This window comes from Periophthalmus magnuspinnatus, chromosome 2 (genome assembly GCF_009829125.3).
Source record: "Periophthalmus magnuspinnatus isolate fPerMag1 chromosome 2, fPerMag1.2.pri, whole genome shotgun sequence".
Lineage (NCBI taxonomy): Eukaryota > Metazoa > Chordata > Actinopteri > Gobiiformes > Gobiidae > Periophthalmus > Periophthalmus magnuspinnatus.
Genome location: NC_047127.1, coordinates 15,584,005 through 15,609,521, shown reverse-complemented (window position 1 = coordinate 15,609,521; position 25,517 = coordinate 15,584,005). Strand labels below are relative to the sequence as shown.

The 25,517-nt window shown below is 40.5% G+C and overlaps 2 protein-coding genes across 2 annotated transcripts; one reads left to right on the top strand and one right to left on the bottom strand.

The window, feature by feature from the left end:
- Positions 1-6,917: 6,917 nt before the first annotated feature.
- Positions 6,918-15,117, bottom strand: pudp (pseudouridine 5'-phosphatase). The gene is made up of 4 exons (XM_033978806.2): positions 15,033-15,117; positions 12,043-12,261; positions 10,280-10,509; positions 6,918-7,788 (listed from the first exon to the last, which is right to left on the bottom strand). The coding sequence occupies exons 1-4, from the start codon at positions 15,100-15,102 to the stop codon at positions 7,612-7,614; spliced, it is 696 nt and encodes a 231-aa protein (XP_033834697.1). The 5' UTR covers positions 15,103-15,117; the 3' UTR covers positions 6,918-7,611.
- A 2,759-nt stretch (positions 15,118-17,876) lies between these two features.
- Positions 17,877-24,807, top strand: pnpla4 (patatin-like phospholipase domain containing 4). Its single transcript, XM_033978795.2, has 7 exons — positions 17,877-18,062; positions 18,571-18,764; positions 19,417-19,511; positions 21,850-21,985; positions 22,118-22,183; positions 22,611-22,763; positions 23,214-24,807. Exons 2-7 carry the CDS (start codon positions 18,573-18,575, stop codon positions 23,343-23,345), a joined length of 774 nt encoding a protein of 257 aa, XP_033834686.1. The 5' UTR covers positions 17,877-18,062; positions 18,571-18,572; the 3' UTR covers positions 23,346-24,807.
- The last annotated feature ends 710 nt before the right edge of the window (positions 24,808-25,517 follow it).

Here is a 25,517-nt window from a genome sequence, read left to right as displayed (position 1 = left end):
TCTTTTGTGGTGACGTGTGTCCTTTAGATTAGTCAAAAAAACCAAACACAAGTAAAGCTGAATTATACATGTGAACGTTATTATAACTGAAGTTATTATAATTGAAATGGAATGTCATATTTATTTATTATTTATCTTTATTTACACAAGTCCAGTGACAGCACTCAAACTCTCCTTTTCATGGGCGCCTAGTTCAAATACAGAAAAATACAAACAAAACAAATAAATACATAATCCCAGGTGAATTAAATGTTCCTGTACCAATAACTAACAAGCAGGTGAGATACTCCAGAAGTCAAAGTAGTCCCTTAGAAATACATTTCAGACAGAGCTGTTAACCCTAACCCTAACAGACAGCATGAGCCAACCTACTTTTTCAAGATATTTATAGGTGGTGAAGATTTGTATCTTGCACATTCCTGTTTTTTTGTTGTTGTTTTTTAGAAAAAAGTCATATACTTTTAGTTTTATTTGCATTCAATGATAATATAAGATTCATGAGGGAATTTTGGATTTTGTTAAAATCTTGCTGCGGTTGTAAAATCATCTGATCTGTAGAGGGGGCACTTGCATACAAAACAGCATCATCTGCATACTGCCCTTCACCTATTTGCAGCTTTTCCTCTGCGGAGTTCCCGGTGCTAGATGCGCTGGCCTCAGGAAGATGAACGTCACTGGACAATGGATCAGCAGTTCCAGCAGGGCTGCTCCAAGAAGAACATTTTTTGATTTACACTTTTCATCCAAATGCAACGTCTACTAAACCAGGCCTAAACCAAGTCTGAACCAGGTCTAAACCAGGACTAAACCAATTCTAGACCAGGTCTGAACCAGGTCTAAACCCGGACTAAACCAGGACTAAACCAGGCCTAAACCAAGTCTAAACCAGGTCTGAACCAGGTGTAAACTAGGTCTAAACCAGGACTAAACCAAGTCTACACCAGGACTAAACCGGGACTAAACCAGGACTAAACCAGAACTAAACCAAGATTAAACCATATCTAAGCCATGTCTAAATCAGTACTAAACCAGGACTAAACTAAATATAACTCAGGCCTAAATCATGTCAAAACCAGGTCTAACCCAGGCAAAACTAGGTGTAAACCAAGTTTAAAACAGAACTAAACCAGAACTAAACTGGAACTAAATTAGGTCTAACCTAGGCCTAGACCACATCCAATCCAGGTTTCATTCAGGTCTAAACCAAGTCTTTACCAGGCCTAAATCAAGTTTAAACTGTATCTAATCCAGGTCTGAATCAGAACTAAAACAGGACTAAACTGAAATTCATGTCTACTGCTACTGTTACTATTACTAATACAGATCTGCAATTAAATGTATGTATACTGAGGTATAATAGTATGTGTTCAGTTTTTGTCCTGCCTTCGTCCTGCTCTCGTCCTAGCTTAGTCCTAGCTTAGTCTTGCTTTAGTTTTGCTTCAGTCCTGCTCTTGTCAATATTCAGTAAGTCTTTATTTTAGCCCTGGTTTGGAAATGGGTTTGTCCTGGGTTAATCCCACTTTGGTATTTGTCTTGTTGTAAATGAAGTCACCTTATGAACATGCTGAGTCTTCATTTATCTAAATCCACCAATCAGACTGAGGGAATATTTTTCAGCCAATCAGCACTTATCTTGGATTGCATGTGTCTTTCTCAAACCAATAATCCAACTTAATCCATATTCTCCGATGACCTGTGGATCCCAAGTAAGCCCGAATGATCCTAAGCACTGGGACCACAATGTCCATCTGAACAGGGCACATATAAAGACATGTTCTACCAATTCAGCACCACGGACAGCTCCCAAAGTACTAATCAGAAACGTAGTCTGGTTTTGTTCCAGTTGAGACATGGTTTTAGTCCGTTCGCATTAGCAGTACTTGTAGCAGTAGTAAACCACCCAAGAGTGAATTACTATCTATTTGATGTGAATGTGGACACAAACAAAGACAAATTCAACACCGGGGACAGCTCCCAATGTAGTAATCAATTTCTTATACATTCAGCATTGGTTTAGTCACCAGTCTTGTTCTTTTCCTGCTTTTTAGCTCTAAATATGGACCTGGTTTAGTCCTCGTTGAATCATGTTTTTAAATTGCTTTAGTCCTAGTTAAAGTTGGTTTAGTCCTACTTTAGTCCTGGTTCAGTCCTGGTTTCATTATAGTTTTGAATCCACAAATGTTGTTTTTCCCTGATCATTTCTGTTAGTGACGAGGTCCCGCTGTATTTATCCAACACACCGCAACATCTGCAGATTAACTAGAGACATATGACCTGACCCCATCTCTGATAAAGAAGCATCGTGTAACTTTTCTAGTGGCCTCCGTGGTGATGTTCTGGTCTCTGTTTCTATTTCATTTCTAACTTTTTGTCGGTTAAATCAATCTTATGGGTGGTGGGGAGGTAAGGGGGAGATCTTAGGGATGGACGGGAAGGAGGGAGGTAGGGTGGGCACGGGGAAGGAACGGGGAAGGAACGGGGAATGACCCGGGGAAAAGAACTGGGGCGAGGTGAGTATTGGAATAAATATTCAGCTTGCTTTTTTACAATTTTTGTTTTCTATGTCACTTATCTATTTGGTCAGCACAAGTATACTAAACATCATGACAAGTACATTAAAAGTGGTCACATTTAATGTCAGGGGTCTAAGGTACTCTACTAAACAAAGAAGAGTCATGGCATTCTTAAATAAAGAAAAGGTTGATATTGCATTACTACAGAAACTCACTTGTCCCGTGAGGAACACAAAGGACCCAAAAGAGACTGGGTTGGACAAGTCTATTACTCAAGTTATAACCAAAATAAATGGGGAGTTGCTATTCTAACTAAAAATATATCCTTTTCACTCAAATCACAACAGGACGACACAGACGGGAAATTTATCTTACTTAATGCAACAATTTTAGAAACTGGAAATACTGTTTTAAATATTTATGACAGAAATGATAAGATTGTACAGTCAGTATAATATTAACAAAGGAGGACTTATTGGTGGGGATTTAAGTGCTGTATGGACAATAACTTGGATAGAAGTTCAACAGGATTGAGCAATCCAATCCAGGCTTTAAAGGAGGCAACTGAAAGACAGCACTCACTGATGTGTGGAGGCTTTTATTTATTATTATTTTATTTATTTCATCCAAGACATACAAACATAGTGACCAAGTGTATACAATAGTGACAAGTGTTGGTAAGACATACAACACATACCAAGACGCACAACACATACCAAGACACACAAGACATAACAAGACACACAAGACATAACATGGTTTGTAGACGCAACAGCTGTACCTGAGTGTACCTGAGTGTACCTGAGTGTACCTGAGTGTACCTGAGTGTACCTGAGAGTACCTGAGAGTACCTGAGAGTACCTGAGAGTACCTGAGAGTACCCGACCCCACTCAGGATGAGTAAAATGTTTTCTTACTTGTCTCCTAAATGCAACAGTTGTAAATCTCACATAGGATCCTATTTTCACGAGTTTGAATCCATTATTACAGAAACAACTGCGTGTCATATCATATTTATCCAAAAAATTGATTTTATTTAATTTGAATAAAGATAATCCTCCAACATTTGCCACGTTTAAACAACTGCTACAAGATATTTCTCATTTAGAGTGTCAAACTTATACATTAAAACCTATATAACGATTTATGGGGAAACGGGGAAGTAAGTCAAACTCCAGACCAGAAATCAAAGTAATAATAAAGTAAAAATCCTGAAGATCATAAAGGTCATTAGTATAATAAAACATATAACAGATGTAATATTATATAAACTATAGAATTACAAATAATGAATTATAAAGAAAATCACTATAACAGAAGTTTATAATGGAAGTAGTGCATAAATAATATTTGATGATAAGCCTCGCTCCAGACATTATCAGTGACGACATGTTCTGTGGAGACGGGCTGATGGTGACCAACAGAGAGCTACTAAAAAGATGGAAATATATTATTTATTTATCTATGATTATTTTTCATATTGTACATTGGTTTGTGCTTATTTGTATAAATGTTTATGTCAACTTGTATGCTCTTGAATGTGTGTGTACTTTATTTGGGAGCTGTGCCTGATCTGTGTGTGTGTCTGCGTGCCTGTGTGTGCGTGAGTGTGTGTGCGATGTATAAATGTATATGAATGTGTTCATCTTAGTGTATTTGTGTATGTAACAGTTGTGTTTCTGTGCTCGCCCGGTGCCCACCTGTATGGGGTGGGAGGGGGAGGGGAGAGTGTGGGGGATTGTAATATGTTAAAATGTAATACATTTTAATTTTAAAAAGCTACCATACATAATTAAACCAATTATTAAAATAACTGAGCCAAAACAAAACAAAAACATGAATAGATTTCTGTGTAAATTAAACAAAAACTCAAACCCTGTAATACAACTTTTTTTTTTTTGCTATGCTTTATTGTTCATGTACAGACCAGTGGGTAGGTTCAGAGAGGGTCTAGATGCGCAGAAGCTTCCTGTACCACTTCCCCTTTCTCTTCTCCAGCTCCTTTTCCAGCGCTCTGCTCATCTCCTCCAGCAGGGAGCGACGTTCTTCTGTGCTCTTCAGCTTTTCCTCTAAGACGCTGCATCTCTCAACCTGCGCTCTACTCTCAGCTCCTCACAGGTCTTTAAAACATCTGTCTTTTGTTCGATGAGCAGGGAGGGCTCTACCTCTGCACTCCTCAGCTCCTGGTCTAATGCACTGGATCGCTCCACCACCAGAGAGCTGTGACGACGACATCTTGACTTTTCTTCTATTAAATAATAAATAATCAAAAATAACGTACATAATGTACGTATTGTACGCTCAAAGACAGCGGTGGAAGTGCAGTCTGTGGTGTAGACCTGTCCCACTTCAGCAAGATGGAGACTACACTGAGGAGGGCAGATTCTCGTCTGGCTCCTTCAAACTACACTTTGAGGAGTACTTCAAAGGGCGCCTTCAAAAGGTGCATTTGGCGAATTGGGACACGGCCCACGTCTTGTATTTGTTGGAGCATCTGGACCTTCTGCTCAGCCTCCTTGTGTTGTTTTAGCTCCAGTTCATTAGAGCGTTGAACCAGAGCAGACATGTCACTTTTAAGGTTGGACAGAGCACGCTCCAGTTGAGAGTTCTGCTCCGTCAGCTGTGTATTCTCCAAAGATTTTTCCTACAGTTTGGCTTTTGGATCAGCAGTGTCCTTGCGGAAACTCTGCTTTTCCGTCTTCCACTCAGATTTTTGGCAGGTATCTTCTCGAAATTTCTCCAGCATCTCTTTAATTTCCATGACCTGTTTTTGCAGTACCTCAATCTCGCCGTCTTTGGACTGATGTTTCAGCTCATCTGTCATCCTCATGTAACTGAATGGTACGTTTAACATCCTGAGACTCTCTCAGTCCATTCTCCTCTGAGTGTTATGAAAGAGAATTATCATCTTTGTTTTCCTCAGTAGCTTTAACTCCTCCTCCTGGTGCTGTTCTCTGTCTCTTTCTCGAAGCTTCCTGAGGTCTTCAAGTTCTTAGAGCAGATGTTTCTCTCTGGCGTCTAAACCCCGAGCAGCTTTAGAGGCCATTTTGAGTTGGAACATGATTAAGGCCATACCCTGCTTGTCTTCCTCCTTTGACCTCTCATAGTTTTGAGGCCCTAGCTGCTACCTCTCCAAGTTCTCAAGAGTTAGAAAGGTGGGGCCCACCTTTTCAGATGGTCCAGAGGTCTAGTCTGGATCGGTGGATGTTATCACCGGCTCCTCGAGTTGTACCATGACTAAGGCCATCCCCACTCGACTACCTCCTTAGACCTCTGTTGGTTTTGAGACTCTAACTGCTCCAACTCCTTAAAAGATGGAGACGGACCCTCTTCAAGACGGTCTGGGTTAGTGGATGTTAACCCCAGCTCCTCCATCAGGATGAATTCCTCACTGTACAGGAGTTCGTTCTCTTCAAGGGTAAAGTCTCACCAGTTTTTGGACAGGTTTGCTGCTCTGATTTCAGTCGCTGCGTGCTCGTTCGAGTGCTGAGTTGAAATGAGCTTGTACAGTGTTTGTGCCTCACTTATAAACTTTCAAATAGAATCTATATCATAAGGAAATAGAATGTTCTGAATAGAATGTTCACATGTTGCCAGGTGATTACATATAATAATTCCATACATTACATATAATTCCATACATGAGGATGAGTGTGTTGCTATATTTACATATGAATGCCAATATATCGCTGATTTATTTATATAATAGTTTATTAAAACAGAACTAAGTAACATATTTACCTCATTAAATGTCTTTGTAAGTCCATGTGATGGTTAAATATGTATTTTTGGGCTGTCTGTCATCTCCACCTGTTTTCTCTGTGCAGAAAACCAGCCTTGAAATATGGCCGACACGACCCAAAGACAGTTCTCCTGTGAAAACTTAGCTTTTATCCAAATATTTGGCAATATGTTTCTTTTTATGTGATCAAACTGCCTTATTTCAATAAAAAAAATAAAAAATAAAAAATGTTTGAGTCTGGTCTCCGACAGTGTATTCTCATAAGGGAGCTGTAGGGGCACTCTATTGCGGAAAATTTCTTAAGAGAACTGCAGAGTAATAGTAATCAAAATCACAATATGAATAAACACAAGATGCAAAAGGTGCAATTATTTAAGATATATAATAAAATGTCCACTACTCCATCTTTAGTTTTAAATAAAAAAAAACAAAACAGAAATATGGTGATGCAGTGTTTCTAGATAGAGAATATTTAAGAGTGAATTATTAAGATCATTATTGATGAAAATATGAAATCTTTTATTAATTTTCATTTATTCACTACTCCATCTTTAGTTTTAAATAAAGAAAAAAACAGAAATATGGTGATGCAGTGTTTCTAGATAGAGAATATTTAAGAGTGAATTATTAAGAGCATTATTGATGAAAATATGAAATCTTTTATTAATTTTCATTTAATGCCACTGTCTTTGTTATAAAACACCTTTTATCATGTTTTATAGTCTGTAATCCAGATTACAATTCATTCATTCATTCCGTTCATCAAAATACAACTCCATTAGTGTTAACTTCATACGAAAAAGAGACGATGCATCTGCAGGGACTTCCTTAATCAAATATTATGAAAGTCAGTTCTCAAGTGTATGCTGTACACCGCCCAATCCCCTTACTACCAGTTGACTTTAAAATTATTTCAAAATTTATTGCAAGGCTAGTATTAACCCTGATCAATCAGGTGTCACTAAAGCCAAATATCCATCTGACACTTTCAGACGACTGACCACTCGACCCTCTCCAAACAACCATTCATTCTGCCTCCAGACGCAGAAAAAGTGAACCATCATCTTCATAAAGAAACTGCTGTTGTGATTTTGGGCTTTACAAAAATAAACTAAATTGAAATTTAATTCAGTGTTATTGCTTTGCCTGAAATGTTCCACAGTATGGCATTAAACTAATCTTTTTCTATGTTCACAGCTCAATGTACTGGGGAACATTTCAGGCAAAAAAATAAATCTCCATGGAGACAAGCAGGTATCTGATATCCTCAGCAGAAAGGTTTCCTAGAGCAGGGATATAGGGGGATGGGAGGGCATCTGACACACAGGGATAGAGGAGGCTGGAAGGGCATCTGGTTTATTCAAAAGGCGGCAGTCCGAAGAGCTCTGGTCTGAAGAGGTTCATGCTAGGTAGAGTTAGCGTAGCATCTCGGGTCAGGGTTCGGTCCAGGTTTGGGTCCGGTACCATGACGACCTGCATCTGAGCTGAGAGAGCCGCTGTGACGCCCAGAGGAGCGTCCTCAAACACAAGACACTGGAGAGACAGGGACACAGAGGGAGGACAGACAGAAGAGAAAAGAGAGAAGAGAAGAGAAGAGAAAAGAGGACAGAGGGAGACAGAGGGTAGACAGAGAAAAGAGGAGAGAGGGAGACAGAGGGGGGACAGAGAGAAAGAGAGAGAAGAGAAAAGAGGAGAGAGGGACACAGAGGGGGGATAGAGAGAAAAAAAAGAGGGAGAGGGAGACAGGGGGGACAGAGAGAAAGAAAGAGAGAGAAGAGAAAAGAGGAGAGAGGGACACAGAGGGGTACAGAGAGAAGATAAAAGAGGAGAGAGGGGCACAGAGGGGGGGCAGAGAGAAGAGAAAAGAGGAGAGAAGGAGACAGAGGAGGGACAGAGAAAGAGAAAAGGAGAGAGAGAAGAGAAAAGAGGAGAGAGGGAGACACAGGGGGGACAAAGAGAAAGAGAGAGAGAAGAGAAAAGAGGAGAGAGGGAGACAGAGGGGGGGACAGAGAGAAAGAGAGAGAGAAGAGAAAAGAGAAGAGAGGGAGACAGAGGGGGGACAGAAAGAAAGAAAGAGAGAAGAGAAAAGAGAAGAGAGAACACAGGGGGGACAGAGAGAAAGAGAGAGAGAAGAGAAAAGAGGAGAGAGGGACACAGAGGGGGGACAGAGAAGAGAAAAGCGGGGAGAGGGGCACAGAGGGGGGGCAGAGAGAAGAGAAAAGAGGAGAGAAGGAGACAGAGGAGGGACAGAGACAGAGAAAAGGAGAGAGAGAAGAGAAAAGAGGAGAGAGGGAGACACAGGGGGACAAAGAGAAAGAGAGAGAGAAGAGAAAAGAGGAGAGAGGGAGACAGAGGGGGGACAGAGAGAAAGAGAGAGAGAAGAGAAAAGAGAAGAGAGGGAGACAGAGGGGGGACAGAAAGAAAGAAAGAGAGAAGAGAAAAGAGAAGAGAGAACACAGAGGGGGGACAGAGAGAGAGAGAGAGAGAGAGAGAAGATAAAAGAGGAGAGAGGGGCATGAAGAGAAGGTGTTGTGACAGAGGAGGAGGAGGAAGAGATGGGAGCAGAGGCGAGAGAATAAATGAGGCAGGTATTACTCTTATTGCTCTAAAAGCACTTTACAATTTCTTGTATTACTTATTCCTCGTGGGAAACTACAAATTGTAGCCACAGCTGCCCTGGGCCAGACTAACAGAAAAGAGGCTGCCAATCATAATTTTACTGTTTGCTTTATACTATGAATGTAAAATAAAACAGTATCACTACTGGAATACTGGCAGGGGAACAGGTTTCACACATGCCATCTACTGGTGAAAAAAAATCTAATAAACTTGCAGATTAAAAGAAATTTGTTTACTTTTACTACTAATCGTGATCGTTATCTGCACTATATAGACTCTAAACACAAAAAGACCTTTTATAACAAAGACAGAGGCATTATTAAAACAAAATACCAAAAAATAATAAATATCAGAATTTTCAACAATAATACACTTTCTTTGTAAATATTGTCTATTTAGAAGCCTCCAGTCTCCATAGTTCAACTTTTATTTGGTTAATAATGTATTAACTTGTTGAGTGTAGTGTTGTTAAAAGTATCAAAATTCAGATACTAATTGCCACTAAATGATTATCAAAACTAGATACTCATTTGAGCAGGTATTGATATTTAATAATTCACATTCACAGGACAGAAATGAACCTTTCCTGAATATCTTTAGAATGATCATGAGCTGTATCTTTCACAAGTATAAGACAGATAGATTAGTATACACCCATGGACCACTATGAACCTGAGGGATTATACAGATATAAAGACACATGGGAAAAGAAAGTACAGTGGTTCCTTGTTTATCGTGGGGGTACGTTCTAAAAATAACCCACAATAGGTGAAATCAGTGAAGTATTCAGCTTTATTTTTTACAATTATTCTGTATGTTTTGTGGCTGTAAAACCCCTCACCACACACTTTATACACTTTTCTCTGACAGGCATTAACATTTTCTCATATGTCTCTCTTGTTTAAACACTCTCAAAGTTCAAACCTTCGTATATTTTCCGTGCAGAGAAACACTTAAGTCCAAAGCATTTCTGAGTTTTGAATCAGAATGTTTCATCGATATTGTGGGTTTTGTCGGGGAGAAAACTTGCAAACATACAGCACTTCAGAGTTACACTGCGATCCAACATTTATGTGAATTTGTCTGAACACATTCTGTACTGTACAGGAGACACGGCACGGAGGAGACTGATGGACAATGGTCTACAGTCCCTCAGCCAATCAGGACGCAGAACACAATGCACGTTCATACACTGTAAAAAAGCTGCAAAATTGCACACAAAAAAATCTGCGAAACAGCAAGGCTGCGAAAGATGAACCGTGATACAGTGAGAGACAATTGTACTACCATTTAATGTAACCTGCTCAAATGAGTATCTAGTTTTGATACTAGTTTTAGTATTGATTACTATCTGATTTTCGATACTTCTGACAACCCTAGCCAGAAAACTAAAGTACAAGCTCACCTTCTGCGGATGGCCAGGTGGAGTGAACCTGAAGGCACAAAGGAGGAAGGGATCAGGATGTGGTTTTCCGCGCTTGAGTTCTGGGTCGTCTCCCGTGACGACATGGTGGAACAGGGAGAAGAAGGACTGGTGTCGGCTGGTCTTCAGGGAGTAGGTGAGTCCGGCTGAGCTGGTGGCCACAGCCATTGGGACAGAGTGATGTTTGAGGTGCAGAATCAGACGCTCCACGCCTGAGAACAGGAACAGACACAGGTTAAAAAGAAAATAAAGGAGACTATCTTGACTAGATATTGATATATTCCCTGAGGATGTCATGCCAAATGGAGGCACTGCTCTGTCTGAAGCTCTGTTAGTCAAGTTAGACTTTAATCTAAGCTTTGTTTTGACACAATCTGACCAGAAAGAATTGACTTAGCTGTAAATACAACAGGTGAGCTGATTTGTGCTGTTAAACAAGTCCCTCTGAAATAATTAATTAGTCACAAGCTAGCTAGCATTAGCCAACAGTTTTAGACAACTTGCTAGTGTTTGCATTTTGTCATCCTGGTAACTGTTGAACATTCTGCCACAGACATACATGTAGATCCCCCCCCAGTGCGATGTCACTGCAAAATATCAACATATGGAAAAATGACTGATGACTAGACTAGATATATACAGGAACTTGGGCTGCATTATTCATCGCAAACTAATCAAAATCACAATCTTCTTATTGTGCTTAAAAGCTGCTGATCTCGTAGTTCACTTCTGTACAAACATGTTCTGAAATGTGATTCTTGTATTAGTTTGTCACTTCAGATTTCAGTCTTTTTGTCAATGCTTGGACGTGTTTAAAATGTGAACTTTGAACAGAATCATATTATTAAAATGTAATTCTACTCCCCGCCTGGCCCTCCTCCACCCGCCTCCCTCTCCTCCTCGCCTGGCTCTCATCCTCCTCGCCCGGCTCTCCTCCTCCTCGCCGGGTCTTTCTCCTCCTCGCCTGGTCTTCCTCCTCCTCGCCTGGCCCTCCTCCGCCCCCTCCCTCTTCCTCGCCTGGCCGATATTTCTTGTTTTGTCTGATTTTTCCTGTTGTTTGATTTTCCTGTTTGTTTTTGTGTGTAGGTAGGACGGTGGCTGAGTGGCAACACTCATGCCTCACAGCAAGAAGGTTTGGTTCGATCCCCAGGTCTCCCAAGCCTTTCTGTGTGGAGTTTTGCATGTTTCTCCCTGTGTCTGGATGGGTTTCCTCCGGGTACTCCGGTTTCCCCCATCAACCAAAACATGAACGCCCTTCGAGACAACTGTTGTTGTGATTTTGGGTGTTACAAAAATAAAATGAATTGAATTGAAAATGAATTGAATTAATTCACAAATCTAATCACAGTTGAAATATTTGTCAGAGAATTTAGAAATTAGACACAGGTTAGATTTAAAAGATAATACTAATGGAGTCCTAAAATAATAGAACAAAGATGATACTGTATTACCATGTGACACCACAAGGTGGAACAGAGTGTTTTCAGTTTGAGAGAGAATATCGTCTACCTTATCTCTCTAGTGTCTCTGAGCAGTTCCTCCACAGGCAGAGGAAGGTCAGTAACAGTAACAGTAAAAGTAACAGGAGCAGGAGGAGTAGTAATAGTAGTAATAGTAGTACTAGCACTAGCTGTAGTACCAGGCAGTAGTTGAGTGTCGGGAAATATGCTCTCCTGTAGTAGCAGTAGTAGTAGTAGTTTTAGTAGTAGTAATTGTTATACTAATAGTAGTAGTAGTATTAGTACCAGGCAGTAGTTGAGCAGTGGGGAATATCCTCTCCTGTATCTCTCTGGTCTCCTTCAGCAGCTCCTCAGCAGATATAGGCAGGTCCAGCTCAGCTCTGATGACCTCGGCCGCATCCAGTGCCCTCTGACCCATGACCTTTGACTTTAGCGCCCACGTGTACTCACGGCCGAACCGGGAACACACCTGTTGGAACGAGTCTGTGTACAGGCGCTCTGTGTCTGCGGAAAAAAACATGTCAGATGCTCTCCCATTCTGATAGTGTTGATAAAACAAACTAGTTTTTTTTCTCTAGCATCTCCTGACGAGCAGCTTTGTCACATTTTACACTGGGTTGAAGCCAGTACAATTCAGAGGAGAGGTAAGTAGTGGTAGTAGGAGTAATAGTAGTAGTAGGTTTTTGCCATTGGTTTGGTTTAAGTCCCTATTTTTGTCGATAAATATAGTGGGAGAATGGACCTTGTCACTAATAGAAATAATCTAGTACATTATTTGTAGTACAAGTAGTAGTAGTAGGGAATATCTTCTAGTGCAAAATAATAAAAACCTTCATCTCCTGAAGCTTTGAAGCCAACTTATACAAACTTTCTTTATGCAGTTAAGTGACCACAGAATAAAAACTAAATATTTAGCTGATTTGCCGTCACGCTGAAGAAGGAGTCCTATCGAGCCTTGTTGGCTCATGGGACTCCTGAGGCAGCTGACGAGTACCGCCAAGCCAAGCGTGCCGCAGCTCGTGCAGTCGCGGAGGCAAAAACTCGTGGTTGGGAGGAGTTCGGGGAGGCCAAGGAGGAGGACTATCGGACGGCCTCAAAGAGATTCTGGCAAACCGTCTGACGCCTCAGGAGAGGGAAGCAGTGCTTCACCAACAGTGTTTACAGTACAGGTGGAGAGCTGCTGACCTCGACTGGGAATGTTGGCGGGCGGTGGAAGGGATACTTTGAGGATCTCCTCAATCCCACTGTCACATCTTTCGAGGCAGAAGCAGACCCGGGGGCAGACTCGACCATCACCCTGGCTGAAGTCACCGAGGTGGTTAGCAATCTCCTCGGTGCCAAGGCTCCGGGGGTGGATGAGATCTGTCCCGAGTACCTTAAGTCTCTGGATGTTGTGGAGCTGTCTTGGCTGACACGTCTCTACAACACTGTGTGGCGGTCGGGGACAGTACCGCTGGACTGGCAAACCGGGGTGGTGGTCCCTCTGTATAAGAAGGGGGACCGGAGGGTGTGTTCCAATTACAGGGGAATCACACTCCTGAGCCTTCCTGGTAAGGTCTATTCCAGGGTACTGGAGAGGAGAATCCGACCGATAGTCGAACCTCGGATTCAGGAGGAGCAGTGTGGTTTTCATCCCGGTCGTGGAACACTGGACTAGCTCTATACGCTCCATCGGGTCCTCGAGGGTTCATGGGTTTGCCCAACCAGTCCACATGTGTTTTGTGGATCTGGAGAAAGCATTTGACCGTGTCCCTCATGGTGTCCTTTGGGGAGGTGCTCCGGGAGTATGGGGTCCGGGGCTGTGCTCGCATTGCTGGCAGTAAGTAAAACTGGGGGTGGTTTGCAGCCGAGTGAGAAGCGGCTGGGATGAGAATCGGCTCCTCCAAACCCGAGGCTGTGGTTCTCAACTGGAAAAAGGTGGCTTGCCCTCTCCGGGTGGGTGGTGAGTCTCTGCCTCAAGTGGAGGGGTTCAATTATCTCGGCGTCTTGTTCACGAGTGAGGGACAAATGGAGCGTGAGATTGACAGGCGGATCAGTGCAGTGTCTGCAGTGATGCGGTAGCTGTATCTGTCCATTGTGGTAAAGAAGGAGCTGAGTCGAAAGGCAAAGCTCTCGATTTACAGGTCCATCTGTGTTCCTACCCTCACCTATGGTCATGAGCTCTGGGTAATGACCGCGGATATACGTGGCTGAAATGGATTTCCTCCGTACGGTGGCCAGGCACACCCTTAGGGATAGGGTGAGGAGCTCGGTCACATGGGAGGAGCTTGGAGTACAGCCACTGCTCCTACACGTCATAAGGAGCCAGCTGAGGTGGCTCGGACATTTGTTCAGGATGCCTTCTTCTAGGCATGTCCCGCCGGGAGGAAGCCCCAGGGAAGACCCAGGACACGCTGGAGGGACCATGTCTCTCGGCTGGCCTGGGAACACCTTGGGGTCCCACCGGAGGAGCTGGAGGACATGTCCGGGGTGAGGGAGGTCTGGAAGTCTGGAAGTCCCTGCTTAGATTGCTGCCCCCGTGACCCGGCCCTGGATAAGCTGAAGAAAATGGATGGACGGATGGACACTTCTGATACTTTTATTTTTATTAAAACGTTAAAATCTTAGGAGATCATTCTCAGTTAGGGTGCTACATGCATTTATTCAGCTAAATCCAACAGATTACACAATTTCCTGATGAGGGACGCCAGACCCCCCTGTGTGAAAGAGATATACTACATCAGATTTTTGACAAATGAATTAATAGCCCATTAATACGCGTCATATTAAGTTAACATTAACAAGGGAAATATACAAAATCGCCTAAGATTTAGTGTCAAATTACACACATTTTGTGTGTGTGTAATTTAATTATAGAGCATTAAGAAGGCTTAGAATGAAATTTAATAAATTGTACCGTAAAAACAGTTAGCAATATTTACATTGAATCTTGTAGTAGTTTTACGTAGGTTAATTCATTACTCATTGATAAGACTTTATATGAAATAATAACTTTTATACTTTTTCCTTAAAAAGCATGATTAAAATACACAAATAACAAGCCGAATTAGTTGTAATTAATGTATAATTCTAAATATCTTATTAAATATGAGCAAAATGTTGACCAAGTAAGATAAAGTACAGATTAGTTTTAGATTCAATATTTTGTAAACAGGGATTGGCGAGTTACGAAGTTCAGTGGCAGTTTTACGGCACATTTTTGAATATTTGACGAAAGAAAAATGAATGTCTACTTAAATATGATTTGTATTCAAGTTGAGTTAACCTTTTCGTACCGAGTAGAAGCCCGTCCATGTCGAAAATTACATGAGAAACGGGTTTAAAAGAGACGATCTCTTCAGACATGTTGTTCTGTGGAGACTGAAGGAAGCGGAAGGACCAAAAACTAACCCGGAAGTAACACAATAAAAGTACTACTACAAAATAAAACTACATTTCAAAACACATTCAGTTTGTTTTCATAATATAAATGTAAATATTATGCAATACGGGGAAATACACTGTACACATATAAGTCGTGTTTTCAATAGCTTGAAAAGGAAGTAAAGCGTTCATTCTGTGAAAGTTCATCACTGGAAAAGTCATCGGAAACTAAAAATGAGCTAATGTTCATTTCAAAACTAATTATTAATAAATGTAGTGTTTAAGCTGCAGATAGAAATAAAAATTCACTCACTGAGCAGCAGAGGCTGTACTAGCATTTATTCATGATTGGCTGCAGGTGCTGGGGTTTAAGTAGTGACCATTCAGATCAGAGAAAGTCCTTTTAGGTTTAAACCAACTGAATTTCAACATTGAAACTGGCAACACAAATGAGAGGCTTCTGAGGCTCATTCTGCTTTGTGATTGGATAATTGTCTTGAACCAAAATACTAAATTCTAACATAAACTTGACCACCATGTAATGTTTTTGTAATGAAGAATAAATCAGCATAATAGTTGTTATCAGTAAAAGCTATATTTGATTTGAACATGTTGAGCTTGTTTCTGGGGACACAGACAGTATGGCGTCACGTAACTATGTTTAAGTTGAGGGCGTGTAGACAACATGAACATAGATGGTGCACAGATATTGGTGCGCAGTTACTAAAAGCGAGAGGTGAAAATGTGAAAGCAAGCACAAAACCTCTGACTAAGTGTAAATATTTCTGACAGAGGTTGAGTCGACTTCGACAGTCATGGACAACTCAAACATAAGTGTATTCTTTATCGCAGAATTTGTGATTTTACAATGTGAAATTATATATTTTAATAATTTCACATATAAGTCGCACCCCCGGCCAAACTATGAAAAAAAGTGCTATCTGCCACTGACCAAAGCCCACACATTCAGTAAATAAATCGTACGTGTAATAGCACCTTCTTAAGCAGCCTGTGTGTGCTCATTCAAAATAAGGATGATTTCGGGTCCTTTGTCCCATGAAGCTCATCCTCCTGGGCCAGTGCACAGGGCACTGCACAGAGGCACAGCTGCAAACAGGTGAAGGGCTCTTCACCACCTGAGACTGGACAGAAGGGCTGCGGGTTAGACTCACACTTTTTAACCCAATGTCTTTGGCTCAGCGGGACTGAATCACCTTCACCCGCTACTGTTGAAACCAGAAGTTTACATACACTATATAAACAGACACATATGCTTTTTTCACTGTCTGACATGAAATCAGACTTTGTGATGACCACTCCAAAACATTGACTTTGTTATCCTTAAGCCACTTTGTAACCAGTTGGGCAGTATACTTCGCACCATAGCCCAAGCTGGCTGATGTCTTGAGATGTTGCTTCAGTATTTTCACATAATGTTCTTTCCTCTTGATGTCATCTATATTGTGAAGTGCACCAGTCTCTCCTGCAGCAAAAAAAAAAAAAAAACACAACATGATGCTGTGCTGCCACCCCCGTATTTCACAGTTGGGATGGTGTTCTCAGGCTTCTCACTTTTTTCTTCAAACATAACGATGCTCATTATTGTCCAACAGTTCAATCTAGCTTTTTTATGTTTCTTTCTGGCAGAGTGGTCTTTCAGCCCATATCTGTACAGTACTCGTTTCACTATGGATAATGACACACTCTCATCAGCTTCAGCAGCATCTTCACAAGGTTTTTGCTTTTGTTCTTGGGTTGATTTGCACATTTTGGATCAAAGCACGTTCATCTCTGGGACACAGAACCCGTCTCCTTCCTGAGCGGTGTGATGGCTAGACATTCCCATGGTGTTTATACTTGTGTATAATTGTTTGAACAGATAAATGTAGCACCTTCAGGCATCTGGAAATTGCACCCAAGGATGAAGCAGACTTGAAGTGAGTTTCGGGTGTGCTTCAAATACATCCACAGGTCTGTCTCTAATTAACTCAAATGTTGTCAATAAACCTGTCAGAAGCTTCCAAAGACATGACATCATCATCTGGGTTTTCCCAAATTGTATATCAAAGTAATCTTACTGTAAACTTCTGACTCTGAAGAAGTGAAAAATGGTATAAAATCCTTCTGCCGTGATTCTGGTAATTAGCAAATATTTTATTTGGTAATTCAAATTGATCTAAAATGGGAAAAGTGTAGTCTGATTTCATGACAGACAAAAAAAGTGCATCCATCTTTTTATATTGTGAATGTAAACTTCTGGTTTTAACTGTACCATTAAAAACACATTTGAGCAAGATGTTGCCATTTTCTACACACTCTACACACAGAAAAAAAGGTAGATTTCTTCTTGTTTTTCCATACACAATTTTAAGCTATAAAATGTCTAGGGGAAGTTCATTTAATTAATAATAAAATAATACACACTTGATATAATAATAAAATATTATTCAAAATAATATACATTTAACTGGATGAAAATAAATATCATATTAAGTGTGTATTTATGTTTTATTTTATTTTAGCCTTCACATAATATTGATACACATTTATTTTTGTATTATTTCTATTATTTAATCAATTAGTTTTATTTATTTTTTCATGTAGGCTACTTTAGTGATCATCTTCACTAGTAGCACATATAACTTCGTCTTTGTTTTTGTAAGAAATAAGATATCAAAATAAAATATAAATAAAATAATAAAAATAACACCAGCACATACTTTATTGTGAAGGGGTCAGGCGGAAGTATCGGTGGTGGTTGTTTCCGGTCGGTTTGAGAGGCGTAAACAAACACTACTCATGGAGGCTACCGCGGCTTAGAAAACCGTTTTTACACCGACCTAACGCAAAACACGCAATGGCACAAATTTTTTAACATTTCACTGTAAATAATAATCATGAAAACAATGTGCATTTTATGCAAAGAGCTTAAAAAGTCTCCGGTAAGTGAAGATTTGTCATTTAGTTCTCGCTCAATTTCAAAAAGCTTGTTTAGCTATTACTCGTTTTTAACCATCGTGACCATTGCATAGCATTAAAAGGGTATTTATACTTGATTAGACTGCTGTGAATGTTTATAGATCAGTTATCTTGAAAACATTTACTGTTGTCATCGAATAATGTCAAATTGCTATTCTATTTTTATCACATTTTCAGTTCAAATTGCAAATTTTAAACCCATCCAGGAGCATTAACATTTTATAGAAGAAATCTGAAGTGCCAAACTAATTCTAAAGCTCCATGCATTTCAGAACATGCTTGTAAAGGTCTAAACTACAGGGTTAGGAGCTTTTACACAGAATAAGACCCCATGGAGACACACAGGTCATCTGACACACAGAGAGGGCATCTGACACACAGGGACATTTTAGTTCTCAAAGAGACATTATATTTCTAGCATATATCAGATCCTTGCATGTCTAACCTGCTCTCCTATCATTCTTAACTCAGTGATGTCTGTGTTGAACCTGTCCTTCGCGGCCTGTGGGTTCATGGGCATCTACCACCTCGGAGCTGTGGGGGCATTCCTTCGACACTGTCCCAAAATCAAGACCTCTCCTGGGGCTTGTCCTGCAGCATGTGCTGGGGCCTCTGCTGGAGCCCTGGTAGCAGCTGTTGTCATCACTGCTCCCCATAAACTAGAGGTACAAGATCAATACTTTTTTAATTCTGTTTATTTTCAAAAGAAATCTCTCAAATTGAAATACACAAATGTTTTTCTTGTTCATTTCTATTGACAATCTATCTTGTTATATTTATCCAACATTTGCAGATTAATTAGTGACATATGGTAAGTTTAATACTACAGGGATATAGGAGTGTGGGAGGGCATCTGTCACACAGGGATATAGAAGGGTGGGAGGGAGTTCTAGTCCTGGCTCAGTCCTTGGCATGTGCTTGTCATTGGTAAGTTTAGATTCTGACCCACTTTTGACTTAAAGGTGCACTATGTAACTTTTCTGGAGAGATGTCTGCTACGTGCTTGTCTCCACGTTATTGCTTTCTCTGTTACACAGAGTGGCATTAAACTTATTTACATAACCTATTCAATTGAAGATGTTTTTATTTCTACAAATATCCTAAAAATTGTGCTCTTATTCTGAGTGGACTCGCCTCTTCACAGATCCGACTTGTAACTTGGCCTAATAGTACCTCCTGCTTGTCTCCATAGCGATATGTTTAACACCACCCTTTGCAATATTGCCAGCAAAGATCTTGATTGTCTTGACAATTAAACCATAAAAGTTACATAGTGCAGCATTAAAATCTAATTTTATATATATTTATATTTTGTAGGAGTGCACAGATTTCACATACTCGTTCGCCCGTAGTGTAAGGAAACAGCCTCTAGGGGGCATCACTCCTGGATTCGACTTTATGCAAAAACTAAGGTAAATTTTTTCACCAACTGATTCAATCAAACTTCCAAATATATTTAATTTGATTAAGATAAATAAGTGAATAGACAAACAAACAAACAATGCCTGTTGAAAAATAGGAGAAGTCATGGCAGAACCAGCATTGTGTTAGATCTTAGATTTAATACTGGTTTAAACCTTTTTTAATTCGTACCCTTCTTCTGATTTGGTCACTCTCACTTTAGTCCTACTTACTTCAGTCTTGTTTAGGCCAATCTTTAGTACTGATTTATGATAAGATATCACTTTATGAAGCCATTAAAACACATATAAAAGTACTGGTTGCTTTAGTCCTGCTTTAGTCCTGCTTTAGTCCTGCTTTAGTCATGCTTTAGTCCTGCTTTAGTCCTGCTTTAGTCCTGCTTTAGTCCTGCTTTAGTCCTGCTTTAGTCCTGCTTTAGTCCTGGTTTGGCCCTTGTTTAGACCTGGTTTACTCCAGGTTTACTCCAGGTTTAGTCCTGGTCCATGTGTGTATAGGTGATATGAAATAGATCAGTTTTGACCTTCACTGTCCATGGTGTTTGTTCAGTTAATAAAATACACAGTTTAATATTTACCTATAACTATATAAACAAGAGCCAGATTAGACACACTTCTTACCTCATTCTGTTTTATTACCAAATGTGGACTGAAGTGAACAAAGCCACCTCGAAATATACCATAGTAGGGCTTTAGTCTATATTAGCAAGTACCAGTCTTGCAGTAATATAGCTTTATAAAGGTTTGATTTTGGGTACATTTTCACCTATATTCAGATCATAAAATCCTTCAGTTGAATTAAAAACAGCTTTTTATTTGTTAGCTTTGGCTTGCACTGTTTTGATTTGTGTGATTTTAATGTCTTTCTCATTCTGTAAAGCACTTTGAATTACCTTGTGTACGAATTGTGCTATACAAATAAACTTGCCTTGCCACTGCTCCGCTCTAGTGTTGCTCTAACTGCTCTTGCTCTGATTGGTCATGTGGTACTTGAGACTGAGCTCTTTGCGTGCGTTCATGTGTGGCAGGGTGGGAGAAGAGCACTATTGCACTTGGTTGGTGGGCAGGAAAGCCACCGGATGTATGTATCTGCTAAAACAGGCATGCCCAAACAGTGGTCTGGGGGCCAAATGCGGCCCTCAGACCAATTTTTCTTGGCCCTCAAGCTTCCAGGTGATTTGGCTCATATTACTTTAAACAGTACTTTTTACTGTACATTTCTGAAAATCTACTTACTGCCCATATCAAATATTTAATGTGTCCCACTGAGGATGTAAGCTTGAATAAAGGTCTCGTGGTTCAGTCTAACTTGTAATAATAACCGAGATTTGAAGTATTCACTCTACTGGTGACCAGTCTATGGCCATCAATCGGCCCTTAGCTTTGTCTGTGTTTTTATATGTGGCCCTTAATGAGAAAAGACACCATTGAACTTGACCTATTCACTTAAATGTGTGGCCATGTTTAGGCCCTGGGGCTTGATTTATGTGTACAGCGTATGACTGGAACCAGGTCAGAATTCTCAGGTGAAGTCTGTTGTGTAACCGTCACATTGTAGATTTGTTGACCTGGTTTATGGTGAATATCTCTGTAATTACTGGGCTGACTGGTCAGTATAAATAAAGAAAAGTCACATTATTTTTTCACAATAGGCTCAGAAAGTGCCATTATTTGACCCCAAAGACATGATTGATGTCATTTGAAAGGACTTTAAACAATTTTTGGAGTTTGGAGAGTACAGTGAATCTCCTATAGAGTCACATAGAGATTTAAAGTACCTGATTTTCTTAACATAAAAAACAGAACTAGTTAATTTTAAACTCTTTTCACAACTTTCCAGCAAGACCAGAGAGGAGTTTTGCTAACAACTAGCATGCTAACCATGCACTTCCTGATTCTTGGACAATAAAACGCTTCATAATTAAATGCAGACAGTAAACAGCTGAATTATGTAGACCACAAGAGCTGCTTATACAATATATCTGCAGTGGGACAACACACATTTTGCTCAAATACATGGGAAAAATCATAAAAGTGCACTATTAGCATGCTAGTTGTTTTTAGCTTTAACATGATGACAAAATTCCACTCTGAAAGTTGTGAAAAGCACTTATAAACACATCATGGTAAATAATTAGGATGCTCTGAATGCATAAGGTCAGTGAGGAATGACTTTGGACCACTGCAAACTGTTTAAAATGAACTAGTTCTGTTTTTCACCTTTTTAAGACAACATCAGGTAGAGCGCATTTACGAGCAGAGCCATGTGGTCTGAGGAGTTATTGATTTAAAATATATATAATATAATATGTATTTGTTTTGTTTGTTGCAGTGAGGGTATAGACCGCATCCTCCCCTCTGACGCTCACAGCAAAGCCAATGATCGTCTCTATGTCTCCCTCACTCACTCCAAAACTGGAAAGAACCAAATCGTTTCTAAATATAATTCCAGAGAAGAGCTACTCAAGGTGTGTCAGATGCCCTCCCATCCTCCTATATCCCCTGTGTGTCAGATGCCCTCCCATCCTCCTACATCTGTGTGTATCAGATGCCCATTCTAACTTTATGTATTAATAAAGCAAACGTGTTTTTTCCTCTAGGCTCTCCTGGCCAGCTGCTTTGTCCCATTTTATGCTGGGTTGAAGCCAGTAGAATTCAGAGGAGAGGTAAGTAGTAAGTAGTAGTAGTATTATTAGTAGTAGTATTTAGTTTGCTATATCACTTGCTACATCAACATGAAGACTAAATTGGGACTGCACCCAGCAGAAAACCTGGACAAGCCCAGGACATCCTGATACTCGTACCTTTATACAACACATGTCCTGATACATGGAAATCATGGCCATAGAACAGGCTGTAGATGTTTAATCAAATGATGGTTTCGTTAGGTGGAATAAGAAAATGAAGTGACATTTCATGTCTCCAGTGCCTTTAGTCTAATCCTGGCTTACTCTTGGTTTACTCTTGGTTTACTCTTGGTTCAGTCCCGGTTCAGTCCCGGTTCAGTCCCGGTTCAGTCCCGGTTCAGTCCCGGTTCAGTCCCGGTTCAGTCCCGATTCAGTCCCGATTCAGTCCTGGTTTCTCTCTCCTCAGATGTGGGTGGATGGAGGATTTACAGACAGTTTACCCATCCTTCCTTTCGGTCGCACCGTCACTGTGTCTCCTTTCTCTGGACAACAGGATGTATGTCCTGTCCACAGGGGGCTCTCTCACAGGCACCTGCACCTGGCCAACATGAAGGTTATGGTACGTATTACTACTACTGCTACTACTATTACTACTACATAGCCTACAAATTGTCATGTCATGATTTTTTCTATTAGTAGTAATAGTAGTAGTAGTAGTAGTGGTTGTGGTTGTAGTAATAATAGTGACTAAATAACTATTTCTAATGTGTTAATGATGTTAGTACAGATTAGTCCTCTAGCTTAGGTTCCGGTTAAGACCTTGTTCAGTCCTTGTTTAGTCCTGGACTAGTCTTGATTTAGTTGTGCTTTAGTCTTGGTTTAGTATCGGTTCACTTTTGGTTTAGTCTAAATTAGTTCTACTTAAATCCTGTTTCAGTCTTTATGTTGTCTTTATTTGTCCTGGTTCAGTCCTGTTTCCTTCCCTGTCTCTCTCTCAATCATTTTGAAGACACAATTTTTCCAGTTTTTTCAAACTTTATTTTATTTATTTAAATCTCTTTTTCATCAGGCTTCTTTGGAGAACTTCAAACGTCTGAACCGAGCGCTTTTCCCTCCGACCCAATCTCAAATGAAGGAGTTTTATCAAGAAGGATTCAACGATGCACTGAGATTCATGCAGAGAGAGGACTGGATCAGCTGACCACAGAGAGACCTGGTTTAGACCTGGTGTAGATGGGGTTTAGACCTGGTTTAGACCTGGTTTAGACCTGCCTTGGACCTGCCTTGAGTTTGACTTGGGTTTGACATGGTTTAGACCTGGTTTAGACCTGGGTTAGACCGGGTTTAGACTGGGTTTAGACCTGGGTTAGTCTGGGTTTAGACTGGGTTTAGACCTGGGTTAGACCGGGTTTAGACTGGGTTTAGACCTGGGTTAGTCTGGGTTTAGACTGGGTTTAGACCTGGGTTAGACCGGGTTTAGACTGGGTTTAGACCTGGGTTAGACCGGGTTTAGACTGGGTTTAGACCTGTTTTAGGCCTTGGGTTAGACCTGGGATAGACCTGGTTTAGACTTGGATCTGGTATAGATCTGGTTTAGTCCTGGTTTAGACCTGGTTTAGACCTGGTTAAGTCCAAGTTTAGGCCTGTTTTGCGTTTGGGCCTTTTTTAGAACTTGGTTAGATTTAATTTGAACCTGGGTTAGACCTGGTTTAGATCTAGGTTTATACCTGGGTTAGATCTGGTTTGGACTTGTTTTAGATCTAATGTAGTCCTAGTTTAGACCTGGTTATTTTTTGTTTTGGGCCTCATTCAATTACAAGGACTTTTCAAATTTTATATGTATATTACATTTTATTACATTTATATTACAAGTAAAAAGTTGAATACCAAACAGATTATTGCTTTGTTTTCATTTTATTGACTGTTCCATAGTTCCATGTTCCATAGTATGGCATTACACATATCTCGAATTTTGTCAATTTAATTTAATTTATAAAGCACATTAAAACTTAAAGTGAAGACAACAGATAATATGGCGCATAGGTAAAGAACAATAACACACTTGTATATCCTGTTTAGTATTGGCACTGCCACAGACAAGGCTCTGACACCTCTGGTCTTGAGTCTGGGTTTGGGCACAGCAGCAGGAGCTGGTCAGCTGAACTCTGACCTCAGGGCTCTGGGTGGAGTATTGTATAGAGCTGCAGTGACTCTGTCAAATAAAGAGGACCCATAGAGTGCACACATTAAAACATAATCAGTAACATTTCTATTTCCCCTAATATGAAACAGCAGCCAGTGCAGCTGCACATCACAGGCCTGATATGTCTCATCTCTTTTTATCAGCAGATGGGCCGCAGTGTTCTGGACATTCTGTAAGTGCTGCAGGGAGCTCCGGTCCAGCCCCGCAAAGAATTACAGCAATCCAGATGCCATGTTACAAATACGTCGATTGCCTTTTCAAAATCTGCCTGTGGAAGGTAGAGTTTTACTTTAACGAAGAGCCTCAACTGAACGAAGCTGGACTTTATGACAGAGCTAATGTACTTGTCCAGTGTGAACACAGTCCGCAATCACAGCAAGATTCCTCAGTGCAGGATGACAATAACAGGACAGAGGACCTCACGGTCAGGCCCAGGCAGAGGGTTAGTCTGGACAAACACCACATTCTCAGTTTGATATCAACTCCGTCACTTTGTGCTCAGCTGTGCACATCCCAGTCCTGCAGAGCTCTAACTGTGGTCTGACTGTCATAGTCGCTGGCAGATATATTTGAATGACATCTGCAAAACAATTAAATATCCCAGTGTGCTTTCTAAAAACATCACCCAGGGGAAGCATGTATGGAGTAAAGAGGGCCGGCCCTAATGTAGAACCCTGGGGCACACCGTACTCTAGGGGACACACAGAGGAGGAGTACTGTCCTAGGCTCACAGAAAAACTCCTGTCTGACAGAGTCCAAACTGGACTTGGACCAAAACTTGTCTAAATTACAAATACAAAAATACAAATACAAACAGATGACACCTTTCTTTTTTTAAACTGCCACAAAAAAAGGAGAAAAGGTAGGGTAGTATTAAAGGTGCATTGTGTAGCTTTTTTGATTTAGAGTCTGCCACATGCTTGTCTCCATGGTGATATTATTGCTTTGCTGAGAATGTTCCAGCCCGGCATTAAAATGTTTTTCCATTGACACAAGCAGGTAATACCACATAAGGTCAAGTTGCAGGTCAGATCTGTGGAGAGGTGACCCTGCTTGCATTAAAGAATACATGTTTTTAAAGGTATTTTTGAGCAATAAAAGCACATGTAGTTAAATACATCCTTAAACATATATAGGTTTAATGCTATACTTCAGAACATTCCAAGAGAC